At 43.0% G+C, this 13,649-nt stretch overlaps 2 protein-coding genes across 2 annotated transcripts; both read left to right on the top strand.

Annotated features, from left to right (window-relative positions):
* The first annotated feature begins 1,284 nt into the window (after positions 1-1,284).
* On the top strand, positions 1,285-6,846 carry LOC102720928 (U3 small nucleolar ribonucleoprotein protein MPP10). Its single transcript, XM_006663738.3, has 12 exons — positions 1,285-2,050; positions 2,296-2,348; positions 3,337-3,463; positions 3,550-3,660; positions 3,779-3,916; positions 4,073-4,141; positions 4,239-4,280; positions 4,394-4,462; positions 5,598-5,669; positions 5,756-5,809; positions 5,896-6,037; positions 6,243-6,846. The coding sequence occupies exons 1-12, from the start codon at positions 1,355-1,357 to the stop codon at positions 6,281-6,283; spliced, it is 1,614 nt and encodes a 537-aa protein (XP_006663801.1). The 5' UTR covers positions 1,285-1,354; the 3' UTR covers positions 6,284-6,846.
* A 2,905-nt stretch (positions 6,847-9,751) lies between these two features.
* On the top strand, positions 9,752-12,973 carry LOC102720654 (probable auxin efflux carrier component 1b). The gene is made up of 6 exons (XM_006663737.3): positions 9,752-10,797; positions 11,152-11,407; positions 11,526-11,611; positions 11,711-11,868; positions 11,961-12,037; positions 12,612-12,973. The coding sequence occupies exons 1-6, from the start codon at positions 9,795-9,797 to the stop codon at positions 12,676-12,678; spliced, it is 1,647 nt and encodes a 548-aa protein (XP_006663800.1). The 5' UTR covers positions 9,752-9,794; the 3' UTR covers positions 12,679-12,973.
* Positions 12,974-13,649: the final 676 nt, after the last annotated feature.

The raw sequence follows: 13,649 nt of genomic DNA, 5'->3' as shown, positions 1-13,649 counted from the left end.
AGAGAAAAGGAAGAGATGGCAAATGGATGGCTCCTTGGATAGATGGTTCGGATGGATAGATAAACGAACCAAACAATGATGATTGTTTCACGCGAGATCTCGATGGTAAATCTTAGTAAACGAATTTATGGGTTTTTTTATGTTAGAGATAGATTTGATAGATTTGAGATATTAGGATAAAATATGAATATGAGAGATTTTGGTTTAGGCTATTTTGAATAGGTGTGTATGGCTCAAGATTTTGATGGCGGCGATTTGATATTGAAAATTTATAAGGGAAATTGAATTTGATGTTTGATATTTCAGAAGATGGCGATGGACAAAAAGATAAAAGAAAAAGGTTATGAGAGTTTAGAAGCTCCAACTTGATAAAACATTGGACGAAACTTTAAAACATTTTCGTAAAAATTTTACCCTAAAATTTCTAGTATATTACAATTTTTTGGCATCACAGATAGCACATTAAACCATCAAATTCTAAGTGGTATCATATGATGTTAACATGTATTAAGTAAGTATCTATAGGTATCACTTGATCCTATATAAAAATCTAATTGATACCGATTAGTATCAACAGGTGTCAGATGATACTAAAAGATATCCGACGCTATAATGTATTATCAATAAGGTACCCATTAGGTTCTAAGTGGTATGATATGATACCAGAAGGTATCGACATGTATCGCTTGATCACATAAGGAAACCATAAGACATTTAAACTCAACGCAAGCAAAGGTAAGCCAAATACGCTCGTCGACGCATCGGCCACGGCCGTCGGGGCCCTCACCGCCGTGCACGCATTCGTTGGTGTGTTCGTAGCGTGCGTCGCGCTCAACCAGCAGTTCCACCCGTGGGAGCACGAGAACCTGCGCAGGCTTCCCCTGACATCGAGGCACTGCAGGCCGCCGTCGTGCTCGTGTCGCGCGCCTAGCACGCCATGCACCACTAGGCGCCGTACAACAACAACTGCATCGTCAGTTGCATGTGGAAAGAGCTGCTCAGTCGATAGAGGGTGTTCGAGGTGTTGGAGGCGTCAATGGAGAGCGAGACAGCGCAACTTCACGGTGGCGGATGCAACCTTAACCTGTGCGTGACGGAGACCCACTTTCTATAACTTCCTTCAACGATCCTGTCCGAAACAAAATATGTATATTAGACTTTTCGAAAAACTAATTACTCCTGAATCGTAAGAAAATAAATAAACAAAATCGAGGAGCGACTTTTCAGTTTTCTCCCATAAAGAAAAAGAAAAATAGAAAACCATAATGTCCTTCTGTCGGTGAAGTGTTAAACCCTAGTTAGCCCCCGCCTCCCCCTTCCTCTCAAACTCTCACGATTCCCTTCCTACCCAGCAATGGCGATGGATTTGGACGAGCCCTTCGACGCCGACAAGGGCGAGGCGGCGCTGCGGCGGCTGCGCGACGCCGACCCGGCTCTCTACCTCTCCCCGTCCGCGGACCTCGCCGCCGCCGCCCGGGAGGCCTCGAAGCACCTCTACGCCTCGCTCGTCCCCTTCTCCCCCGCTCAGCCGCCTCCGCTCTCCAACCTCCTCGCGGGCCCCGCCTTCGACGCCGAGCAGATCTGGTCCCAGATTGAGCTGCTCTCCCGCCCCCTCGTCCCCCACCTGCGCCGCCAGCTCCGCCGCCTCGAGCAGCAACCTCCGTCTCAGGCGCCTCCTCGTCCGGAATCGAAGCCCATTGATTCCGAAGAGGAGTCGTCAGAGGAGGAGGAGGGGGAGGATGGAGAAGGTGACGAATTGGAGTTGGACGACGTAGATGATGAAGATGAATCGGGTGAGGAGGAAGAGGAAGAGGTAGAGGAAGAACATGAGGGTAAAGCAAAGCATGGGGTGGAAGACAAGTTCTTCAGTATAAAGGAGATGAAGGAGTTCGTGGAGAAGGGGGAGGAGGAGGAATACGGTGCGGGTGCCAAACAAGGGAAGAAGAAGAAAAGAAAGAACTGGATGGAAGAGGAGAGTGATGAGGAGGACGAGGAGGATCTCGATGAGGATGAGGATGACGGGGATGAAGAAGATGATGAACGCTTGGATGTAACCATTTTGTAATCGCACCCCTGTTAAATTATAGAAGATTTATAAAATAGAACCGCAAAGTATAGAAGAATACATCCTAGAATTTCTTTAGACGCAAGAGAGAAAGGACTTGTGGCTCAGGAAATTTAGCACATGACATAAGTTTTATGATATTGCTGCTTGAACTTTACATTGGGTATAGTTTTATCCAAGATTCATGGTTGTTAAATGTTGTTCTTATGTATCATTTTTTATTAATCTAGCTGGAAGACTTCGATGATGACGAAGAAGAAGAGGGTGCAGTTGGAGATATAATGTAAGCCTTTATGCTAATTTCGGAGAATGCTTATATAACGACTGAAAAAATGCAGCGCATTTTTGGTATGCACAATGTTTTTATCTTTAGGCAGCTAGATGCTTATAACAGGCTATCCGATAGTTTTAAACTACATTTTAGTTGCTTTTCTGAAGATTTTATGATATTTGTAGACAGAGAAATGTTAGTCATTTATAAATTCTGATTGAAGAGTCACTTGAATACTTCTTCACAGTTCACTGGATTTTCCTATATCATCATTTTCATGTTCGACACATGATTGGGGTAATGGACTTATTAGGTTTCTTTTCATGATAATATATTAGATATAAGGCTGGTTTTTATGAGATCAATAGCCAGAAAAGGGCATAAAAGGGCAAATGGATTAGGGAAACAATGGGCTCCAAATAATTGAATGGGAATAGACTCAATTAAATTCGAAATATAACAAATAAACATATTTCCTTAGCATACAAACTGCTAAAAAATGATGATATCAAAAGAAACTGAGCCTGAGAAAAACAGATTAAATCATAGAAGAAACTTGTTGAACATTAGAATATCTATGCGTTACCACCTGTATGGCCAAATAGAATGGAAAAAAAGCCATGTAGTAGCTGATAGGATCATATCAAATAAACTGACCTACAAAAAATATTACGTGTCATGCACAAAAAGATTAGAGACACGATACCATGGAAAAAACATAGCATTTTAGCATATAGAATAGTAGTTGGTATTTTTTGAAACATTTTTACCACTGCAAATGTCCCTTATAAGCAAAAGTGGGTCTAATTAGATAGTTGCAAGATCTCATCATGCACAGTAAGTGCATTATATCATTATTTCCTACCTTTCCTGTATTTCTCCAGTAAGGCTGCTATGGACTGAGCAAAGCATAACCATTTTGCCCAGCTTTTGTTTATATTTAATATTTGTGCATTTATAATGTTACACTTTTACCAGCAAAGGTGTTTTTTTTTTCCAGGTATAAGCATTTCTTTGAGGAAGGAAGTGACCAAAAAGTAAAAAAGAAGGGTGGTTCCAAGAAAGTTCAATTCCAGGATGAACCACATGAAAAACTGGAAGTTGATGACAAAAATGATGTTGGAATTGTTAGTCCAGTATTAAATTTTCTCACTTTGATATAACAAGTGAGGCACATATACTTGTTTATCAACATATTCTTCCAATTCTGCAGGATGAAGAGGCATTATCAACTCACGAGAAGGCATGCCTGAAGATGCGTGCTAAAATAGAGGACATCGAGAAAGCTAATCTTGAACCTAGTACATGGACCATGCAGGGAGAGGTATAGATAATATGCTTATTCATTCATTGGTTTCTAAAATAAAGCATATCTGTAACTTAGAAATCATTTTGGCATTAACCATCAATTTATTGTAATGAAACCACTTGAATTCCTGAAGGTTAATGCTTCCAGCAGACCCAAAAACAGTGCTCTAGAAGTGGACCTTGATTTTGAGCACAATGTAAGACCTGCCCCAGTAATCACCGAGGAAGTCACTGCTTCTCTTGAAGAGATGATAAAGAAAAGAATCATTGAGGTACATGTGTTGTTTTACTTGTTTACTTTTTTTGGACATGGCGTAATGGGCGTGTTTTCAACTTGGTTAATATTTAAATCCACGTGGCATCTATTTTTATATGTGTGGCCTTGTGATACTAATACTGAGGGAGCATTGCTTGTTGGTTCCTTGAAGGGTCATTTTGATGATGTTGAAAAGCCTCCTCCCTTGCCATCTAAAGCCCCCAAAGAACACAAGGAGCTGGTATTGTTTTACCCTTGTCCAATAACAGAACTCTTTGATTATAACAATAGCTAATCTTGTGATTGATGTCTTACCATTATCAATATTATTTCAACAGGATGAAAGTAAGAGCAAGAAGGGTCTTGCTGAACTATATGAGGTTTGCACTATTAGAATACAACCACTATTTTTTTGAATTCGAAGAATTTTCTACTTAAGATTGATTTAATTATAATTTGTTGAGGGTTGGTGTTTGTGTCTGTGGTTGCCCAGGATGATTATGCGCAAAAGGCTGGGCTTGCAGCTGCACCACTTTCTATTTCGGATGAACTGAAGAAAGAGGTGAGTAACTGGTTGCTTTCTATTACAGTATGGCTATTAGTTTTCACGGGACTAAAGGCTCGTATTATTTCTATTGTTAAGAGTGCAATTTTTCTACTCTTGTTTAATTGTTGTGTGATTATGTGATATTTGTTGAGTTAAAATCAATTGTATGCTGGGAAAACCGATAAATTTACATGTCACAGAGGAAATCTTGCATTCTTCTCGCGGATGCCTGTCACTGCTATTATGACCTTTCAAACAAAAAACTTCTTATATCCTACCTATACTTTACTACAGTGTCACTACTTTATTCAATATTTTCCTTTCAGTCTAGTAATGCTGGCAAGGTGCTAGCAATAGGGATGGCGATTTCCCCACTAGGGCCGGAGACCCACCCTTACAGGGATCGGGGCGGGGGAGCGGGGAAGGCCTCAGAAAGTTCCATGAATGGGGATTGAAATTCACCCGTGGGTCCCCACGGGCCCTGAAACATGTGCAACCCCTCCGACCCAATGGCCCAGTTGATAGAACATTGATATATAAATAAACCTAACCCTAACCCTCCTCTCAATCCATGTATAACTTGAGAGTTATGATTATATTTTAGCATATTATTGTTCATTGTGTTGTGCTGATTGGAGGGATTATTGACTCCATTTTGGGCAGCGGGGCCCGTTCGGGTTTGGGGAGCCAGCGGGGTTGGGAATGGGGAACGAAACTCCACCGCTTTCTGTTCTGGGGCCAGGGCTGTTCTTGTGCAACCTGGCCCGACCGGACCCGCCCCATTTCCAAGCCTAGATAGCAATATCTTGGGAAAAGATCTTCTCAAGGTGATTGATAATGGTTTTTGCCTCATGGGCATGCAATTGATTAAAATTTGATTTTTGGTGGTAGTAGCAGACTTCATTTCTTTTTGGATGAATCAAGAAATGAGTTACTTCTGGTCACAATGTTCATTTACTTACTATGTAGCAATAAGCATGCAAACTGTCTTTACTTAGTTATTTTTAAATTGTATTTTTCTGCAGTACCATTGTCAACTTGATCCTTTGTGCATTTTTTCCTTGTGATGATATTGCAGGCTTGCTGCATTATTTTTCATATTAACAAAGTGATACTTCATTGCACTGACCTAAATCTTGTTTCCACTTAGGCAAATGCTTTATTTAAGAGAATATGCTTGAAGTTGGATGCACTATCTCATTTCCATTTTGCTCCAAAGCCGGTATGAAATGATGACAAGATTCTTTTACCTACATCTGCAGTTTCTTTTAGTGAATCTAACTTAAAAGGTAAATGTTCACTTCTCAGGTGATTGAGGACATGTCAATACAAGCAAATGTACCTGCTCTAGCAATGGAGGAGGTAATAAAATCTTTCATTTCTCCATGCTGTTGTACAGTTGAGCATTCCATGACATGATTTTCCTTACTCCTTTTGTTTCTTTGCAGATTGCACCTGTAGCTGTTTCAGATGCTGCAATGCTTGCTCCAGAAGAAATATTTGAAGGAAAAGGTGATGTTAAAGAAGATGCAGAACTTACACAGGCTGAGCGCAAAAGAAGAAGAGCTAACAAGAAAAGGAGATACGCGGGTAATTTTCCTTATAAATCCCTTTCAGCTTTTAGTAAAACCTTCAGATAGAACATGGATAATGCTCCAACTACCTCACTCAAATAGGTCATGGTTCATTCAAAACATGGGATATATTTGAGTACTGCAATTTCATTCTGTTATCAAGATTTGCAACCGCATAACTGGATGTCCTGAGAACAGATTTTTGTTTTTTTACCATACAGAATCGCATAAGGAGAGGCCAGCTAAGGTGCAGAAAGATTAACTGTTGAGCATCCCATATTGTCTGGCCAAGGATGCCTTCTGTTTATCACTGTGGAACAATTGCATATTTTTGTCCTGCGGTTAATGGTGCGTAGCTAGTGGCAGTGGCAGTTTGATGCAAAATGCGTTCCGTGCTACTTGTAGCAATAGCAACGTAGCATTGGAAGATTTGCTGGAGGAGAAGCAGGGTTGGGTTCCAAGGCGTATGATCAGAGAGTATCTGGACTCTTGAATGCACGACAGGCAGACAGCTGCGCCAGGTCAAATACCCTGATGTATCTCAGCTCCCCGCCTCACAAGAAAAAGCGAGCGAACGTACTACTAGGGGTGTGGGATGGGTAATACTAGAAAACTTCCCACATTACACTAGTAGTACGAACATATTTACATTTTTTATTAGTATTCTTTTTCTCTAGAAATACGAGTATATTAGCACTAGTAGTTTTTTTTTTCAAAATATGTTTTGTTTCCCAGAACAAGTTTACATGACGAAAGTGGCATGCTATGCATCTATTATCATCTTGACTCTTGCAGGACAAAGGAACTGGTATATTGGAGGTGGCATTATCAGCAAAATAAGTCTGATAATTATAAGCTGAGTTTCAGACTCTAGATTTTGGAACTAGTTTTGGGAAACTAATGGCGAGAAGAAAGCCTTGGAAGTACTGGTACATGTACCAGTAACAGCTAGCAGTAGAGATGCTAATACTGAGGTCAAACTGGACCTGAGAATCATGTTCCTCATATGCGTATGGTGTGCTGCTGCTTGCCTACGGCGTCATGCACGTTGCACAGTACTACTACACGGTAGTACTATCCTACTCATCCTCTAGTGAACGTACGTGTCCTACAGTCCTACTTCATGTTGCAATGGTACTTGTAGCAGCATTTCTGTTCATACCCCTGACCGCATACGGATACATATGGAAGGCAGCACGCAATGCAGTGAAGGCGTAACGAAGACTGAAGAGCGAACTACTGCTCTGTTCCAAAAGAAGAGAGGATTTCTAGGTTTTATAGGTAAGCGTTTTTATCATCCGTTTTATTTAAAAAAATTAGCCACACGTAAAATATTATTTATGTAGTAACAATAAAAATATTAATCATAAAATTTTTTCAAATAAGACGAATAGTTAAAAAGTCTAAAAAAACAGAGAAATTCATTTATTTTGGTACAGAGGTGGTAAGTGAGAGGAGACCGTTAAGATGAACAGCGAGCATGTAACCAATTAGCTGCAAATTTTGAATTAGGGAGACGTGGGATGCTCGGTTGGTATAGTCGTCGTGCACGTAATTCACTTGAGTTCGATTCTAACCGACCACAAAAATTCAGGTTTCTGGCTAATGGCAACAACTAGTGGATGTAGAGGCGGATCTTATCACATTTCATAAAAAATAAATAAATCATAGAAATGTATAATGCTCTATATTTCATAAGAGTATCTCCAACGGTCTCTCTAAATCTCACTCTCTAAATACTTATTTGGCAACTCTTTATTTTATTTGGCCACTCAAATTTGTTTTTTACTCCAACAACTTTTTCATCTACCCTCTATTTTAAGTATATAATAGTTATCTTTTTCTCCCTCTTTTTCTCAATCTCTTCCTCTCCCTCTCTCTCGTTCTCTCTTTCTCTCTCCAACAGACAAGGCGGTAGAGACGGATGGCAGAGACAGCGGCAGAGCCAGCGGCGCGGCACGGGGAGACCGAGCGGCGCGGGAGGCTGCTATGCGGGGAGGCCAGGAGGCTCGGCGCCGCCGGCAGTGGTCCTCCGGCAGCGACGGCAACCCCCCCGGTGGCGTTCCACGGTGGCGTCAGACGTGCTGTTCTGGCTACAGTAGTATAGTAGTGCTAGTACTGTTTGTGGGGCCCATGTTTGGCAAGTGTGTTTTGGCTGGCCAAATTTGGCCAGTGGGGGAGGGTTTTGGCCAGCCGAATGGCTATTGGAGAGGCTGTTGGAGCACGTTTTTTGGCTAGACTGGCTAAAATTTGGCTTGGAAAGTGAGATGGGACATCTGTTGGAGATGCTCTAAGGGAGCAAGAAGTGCTATAAGTATAAAAGTATAGGTGTACAACTACACAATCTTACATGAACAAGAGGAGTTATCGTTTTGTTTTTTCACGAGAAAAGACAAACAATATATTTGTGAACGAAAATAATTTATAAATAAAAACTTTAAATATGTGTTATTAGTGATTAAAAACAAAGATTAAAAAATAAAATATAATAAAAAATATTTTTAAATTTAAGGTTAAAAATTCGAAATTTTGTCAGCGAATGAGAGGCAGATGAGAAACCATGCGCTCTGGAAATTTTTATAGGATTCTCCAACATATGATGAGTCGCAGCTCTACTGGTAGTAGCTAGGGACAACTTCTTCAACCTCAGAGCTGAAGAGAGAGAGGGAGGTCGCGGCTCCCAATGCAAGGGCATGCTCCCCCGGCCCCGTCTTTCTTGTCCGCCATTACGCCAACCGGCCGCACTTTTACTCAACCGTACGGCGTACCACCATCACTTGACAGACACACACCGGTACGCCTCCCTCTTCTCCTTTCTTTTCTTTTCTACTGTCGATATAAAAATATCTCATTAATTTTAAGTTCTGTTACTAATAAAAATATTTTAGCACCGGTAACTATTACGATAAAATAAATATATTCGATCATTAAATTAGAGAAATAATCGACCTAGTTAAATATTGTAGAACACTATTTACGAGTGTTCGTAGGGGCCCAACATATCATCTAAATCCTCCATATCTATTTGTGGTCCAGCAGATCATCCATATATGACATCCTCCATATTTTTTGGATGAAGAGAGAACATACTTTCTACCTCTAAATATGGATAACATTTAACAATAGAGGATAGAATAGATGTTCTCAATTTTTATCTTTTATCCTCTATTTTCAAGATGGAGAATAAGATAGAAGATCTGTTGAGGATGCTCTAATGTTTGTCTTTTTTTTCCACACTTTTCGACTACTGAGTAGTGTGTATTTTGTTAAAATGTTTATATGAAAGAACTATATGTTAATGATATTTCTCGTTTTATGTGTGCTAGTTAATACTCCATCCATCTTAAAATATGGTTATTTTTAAGTTGATTCTTTATTTTATTTAATTTTTTTTACCATTAATATTTTTATTAGATTATAAAACATGAAAAATACTTTAAAAATAACTAATTTTTTACTGCATCTCTCCCCCCTGCTTTGTGCGCTCTCGGTTGCAACCTACTCTACTTCCTACTCCCACCATGCCTGCTGCTGCGACCTTGCTGCTGAGCTGAGCTGCTGCTGCTTTTGCCAAAGCTGCGCCCCCTGCATTGCCTCTCCCCTGACCATCTTGCCTCATCTGTGTCTCCCCCTCCCCCCTTTTCTCTTGCTCGTCTTGGCTTGCTCCATTGCACTAGGTGCAGCTCTCCTTCTTCTTGGCAGCAACAACAACAAGACGAGCTGAAGAGGGCTCACTCACATTGCTAGCTGTAGAGGAGAGGAGAGGAGCGGCCATGATCACGGTGCTGGACCTCTACCACGTGCTGACGGCGGTGGTGCCGCTGTACGTGGCCATGACGCTCGCCTACGCCTCCGTCCGCTGGTGGCGCATCTTCTCCCCGGACCAGTGCTCCGGCATCAACCGCTTCGTCGCGCTCTTCGCCGTCCCGCTCCTCTCCTTCCACTTCATCTCCACCAACAACCCCTTCGCCATGAACCTCCGCTTCCTCGCCGCCGACTCGCTCCAGAAGCTCATCGTCCTCGCCCTCCTCGCCCTCTGGTGCCGCCTCTCCCGCCGCGGCTCCCTCGACTGGCTCATCACCCTCTTCTCCCTCTCCACGCTCCCCAACACCCTCGTCATGGGCATCCCGCTGCTCAGGGGCATGTACGGCGCCGACTCCGGCAGCCTCATGGTGCAGATCGTCGTGCTCCAGTGCATCATCTGGTACACGCTCATGCTCTTCCTCTTCGAGTACCGCGGCGCCCGCCTCCTCGTCATGGAGCAGTTCCCCGACACCGCCGCCTCCATCGTCTCCTTCCGGGTGGATTCCGACGTCGTCTCGCTCGCCGGCGGCGCGGGCGGCGTGGCCGAGCTGCAGGCGGAGGCGGAGGTCGGCGAGGACGGCCGGATGCGGGTCACCGTGCGCAAGTCCACGAGCTCCCGCTCCGAGGCGGCGTGCTCGCACTCCCACTCCCACTCGCAGAACATGCAGCCGCGCGTCTCCAACCTGTCCGGCGTCGAGATATACTCGCTGCAGTCGTCGCGGAACCCGACGCCGCGGGGCTCCAGCTTCAACCACGCCGAGTTCTTCAACATCGTCGGCAACGGCGGCGCCAAGCAGGGGGACGAGGAGAAGGGCGGCCACTCGCCGCAGCCGGTGGTGGGGAAGAGGAAGGACCTGCACATGTTCGTGTGGAGCTCCAGCGCCTCACCAGTGTCGGAGCGCGCCGCCGCCGCAGCAGCTGGCGCAGTGCACGTCTTCGGCAGCGCCGGCGCCGACCACGGCGACGCCAAAGGTAACACCTTTTTATCATACTTTTCATGCACTTTGACTTGACTTTTTGTTTGGCCGCGTGTATTACACTGTTGTTTGTTTCTGCCCAATTAATCACACTTGTCTTCTGCTTTGGACCATCCAATCAGAAGAAACAACGGCCCATATCACTTTTATGGCCTTGTGAAGAACTGAATTGACTTCTGTTGAAGCGTTTAAATTCGTTTTTAGTACTGCACTACATTTTGTGATCTTAAAAGTGGCGTGCTTAGATTGATGCATATGCAAAGCTGGATTGTTATTTGCAAATTTTGTGCTATTACTTGACATGATTTGACAAAAAAAATCTTATTTTTTTGATGTTTGCATTGTACAGGAGCTCAGGCTTACGACGAGTACAGCTTCGGGAACAAGAACGAGAAGGACGGGCACGGGCCGACGCTGTCGAAGCTGGGTTCCAACTCGACGGCGCAGCTCCGGCCAAAGGACGACGGCGAGGAGAGGCCAGCCGCGATGCCGCCGGCGAGCGTGATGACCAGGCTCATCCTGATCATGGTCTGGAGGAAGCTGATCAGGAACCCCAACACTTACTCCAGCCTCCTCGGTATCATCTGGTCCCTCGTCTCCTACAGGTCAACGAAACAATATTTTGTTCAGTTTCACATTGCCACAATGCCATGTTCATCACTCACTAGTCATCTTTGTTTGCTGCATGTTTGTTAATCTCGTGAACAATTTGATGCAATTTAGGTGGGGGATTGAGATGCCAGCCATCATCGCCCGGTCGATTTCGATCCTGTCAGATGCAGGGCTTGGAATGGCCATGTTCAGCCTAGGTTTGTACATCTCTAACTAAGACTACATGCCACCATTGTTGTAACCTATACATGGTTCCATCTCTAGCTGCAATAGCTGAATTATATCTTGGTTTGCAGGCTTGTTCATGGCGTTGCAGCCACGGATCATTGCTTGTGGGAACTCCGTTGCTTCATTTGCCATGGCCGTGAGGTTCCTCATGGGTCCAGCCGTCATGGCTGCCGCCTCCATTGCCGTTGGGCTTCGCGGGGTGCTTCTGCACATTGCCATTGTTCAGGTAGGCTGCAATTCAGGCCTCTGCATCAAAGTGCATTGCTTAACTGATGAAAAGGATTCTATGAAAGTTAACCATTGTTATTGAATTTTCAGGCTGCTCTTCCTCAAGGAATCGTGCCCTTCGTGTTCGCTAAGGAGTACAACGTTCATCCTGACATTCTCAGCACAGCGTATGATCTCTCAGCATTCTTTATTTTTCCAGTGTTGGAGAATCTCTAGCCCCCATTTTTGGGGGTTTATTTTCTCTTATACCCAGAAATCTCTCGCCCTGTTTCCCGGATCCCTATTCCATTGTACTACTAGTAACTCATAATCACAAACACCATGCACTAATTTTTCTGAAAAGGGGCGCATCTTGCAACTTTTGATGATTCCTAATCATATTGTTTTGGACTAAAACAACCATTGCAATCATGATTTATGTAGGATTACGAGTATGTATCATTCAGAAAGGGAAGTTCATATGAACTAGTTTAATAGAAGAACCAAGGAATAGCTACAAGTCCATATTAAAGTTAATGCATACCATAGATTAACTATAAGATTGACTCATATTTTTCTCCTGTTTTTTTCACTCGTGTATTTAATGTATTTACCTTGGAGCTGAGTAAAGCTAGCTTTTGTACTAGAGCTCACCCTCTTTATTTTTCGCTTTATCTCACCTCCTTATAATTGGTTTGCATCTAACCATGACTCTATGTAATGATATTTCATCTGACATGACCATGAACTCTTGCCTTGCAGTGTGATATTCGGGATGCTGATTGCCCTCCCCATCACCCTGGTCTACTACATACTGCTGGGGCTCTAAACTGTGCAAGAACTTGAATGTTACTGACAATCTTGTTTCGGATTTGTGGCTCTGTTTCAATTGCTCTTTTTACCTGGATGGTAGATCAGCTTAGTGATACTAGCTAAGTAGCTAGATAACGTAGGAGATAACTTTTGGGTTTAAGTGACGACCAAGATTTCAGATTGAAGGTTAGGAACAAAACAACAAATTAGTGCTAACAAGCATCTACTGCTTGTAATTTGTAAGACATTGATAAGGTCTATTTGAGATTATTGACAATGGAAGACATTAATGGTAATGCTTACTCAAGGAGCAGTACCACTTTAAAGGTATTTTACTATTATTTGATGATAGATTAGCTATGTATTTTCTTTTTGGAATGGCTCCAGTGTACCCACTAGGCCACTACCCAGTTTCCTGAAGAAAGATGAAATCTTTTGCCATTTTCAAGATTCACATGAAGAACATTGGGTGGGAATAGAGCCGCACATTGACATGTGAGGCCCACGTATCAGTGGCTAGTGCTCCATTGGTTGAGCATTTTGAACATCTTTTTCTTCTCCCAAATAACAAAAAGTTTGGCCCCAAAATCAAAAGGCTAATGGCCTGTTTGCTGGGAACAACAGTACTGGAAATGATTTTGTTGGGAGTCAGAGTAAAGTGTTGGCTTTAGGCATGCGCACTTGAAGCAGCTAATGATACTCTTTCTCGTCCGTGTGTGACCAGACTTTGACAATGGGATGTCAGATGTCTGAAGCGTACCAACGAATGGATCTCGTGAACAGGACGATCTGCTCTTCGTCACACTCCTGACTGTCCGACATTAGTCAGTAGGACGCCTTCCTGTAGTTCATTTTGCATGAAGGTTGAATTGCTGAAAGGTAGAACACAGCTACCAGTAACTGTTTTTTTTGGTCGCTTGAAGTATAATTTGCAAGGGTAAAATCAGAAACTTGGATTCATTAAAAAAAAGGAGGAGAATCTGTATT

The sequence above is a fragment of the Oryza brachyantha genome, chromosome 12 (assembly GCF_000231095.2).
Source record: "Oryza brachyantha chromosome 12, ObraRS2, whole genome shotgun sequence".
Classification (NCBI taxonomy): Eukaryota; Viridiplantae; Streptophyta; class Magnoliopsida; order Poales; family Poaceae; genus Oryza; species Oryza brachyantha.
Note: the sequence above shows the minus strand (reverse complement) of the source record. Positions and strands in the feature narration are given on the sequence as shown.

What these genes read in the sequence shown, in the direction of transcription:
- LOC102720928 (XM_006663738.3), top strand. Translation starts at nt 1,355, where the DNA reads ATGGCGATGGATTTGGACGAGCCCTTCGACGCCGACAAGGGCGAGGCG. An exon ending in GGTGCAGTTGGAGATATAAT is followed by an intron (nt 2,349 to 3,336) that starts GTAAGCCTTTAT and finishes TTTTTTTTCCAG; the next exon opens with GTATAAGCATTTCTTTGAGG. An exon ending in TCCATTTTGCTCCAAAGCCG is followed by an intron (nt 5,670 to 5,755) that starts GTATGAAATGAT and finishes TTCACTTCTCAG; the next exon opens with GTGATTGAGGACATGTCAAT.
- LOC102720654 (XM_006663737.3), top strand. Translation starts at nt 9,795, where the DNA reads ATGATCACGGTGCTGGACCTCTACCACGTGCTGACGGCGGTGGTGCCG. An exon ending in TGCACATTGCCATTGTTCAG is followed by an intron (nt 11,869 to 11,960) that starts GTAGGCTGCAAT and finishes TTGAATTTTCAG; the next exon opens with GCTGCTCTTCCTCAAGGAAT. An exon ending in CCTGACATTCTCAGCACAGC is followed by an intron (nt 12,038 to 12,611) that starts GTATGATCTCTC and finishes CTTGCCTTGCAG; the next exon opens with TGTGATATTCGGGATGCTGA.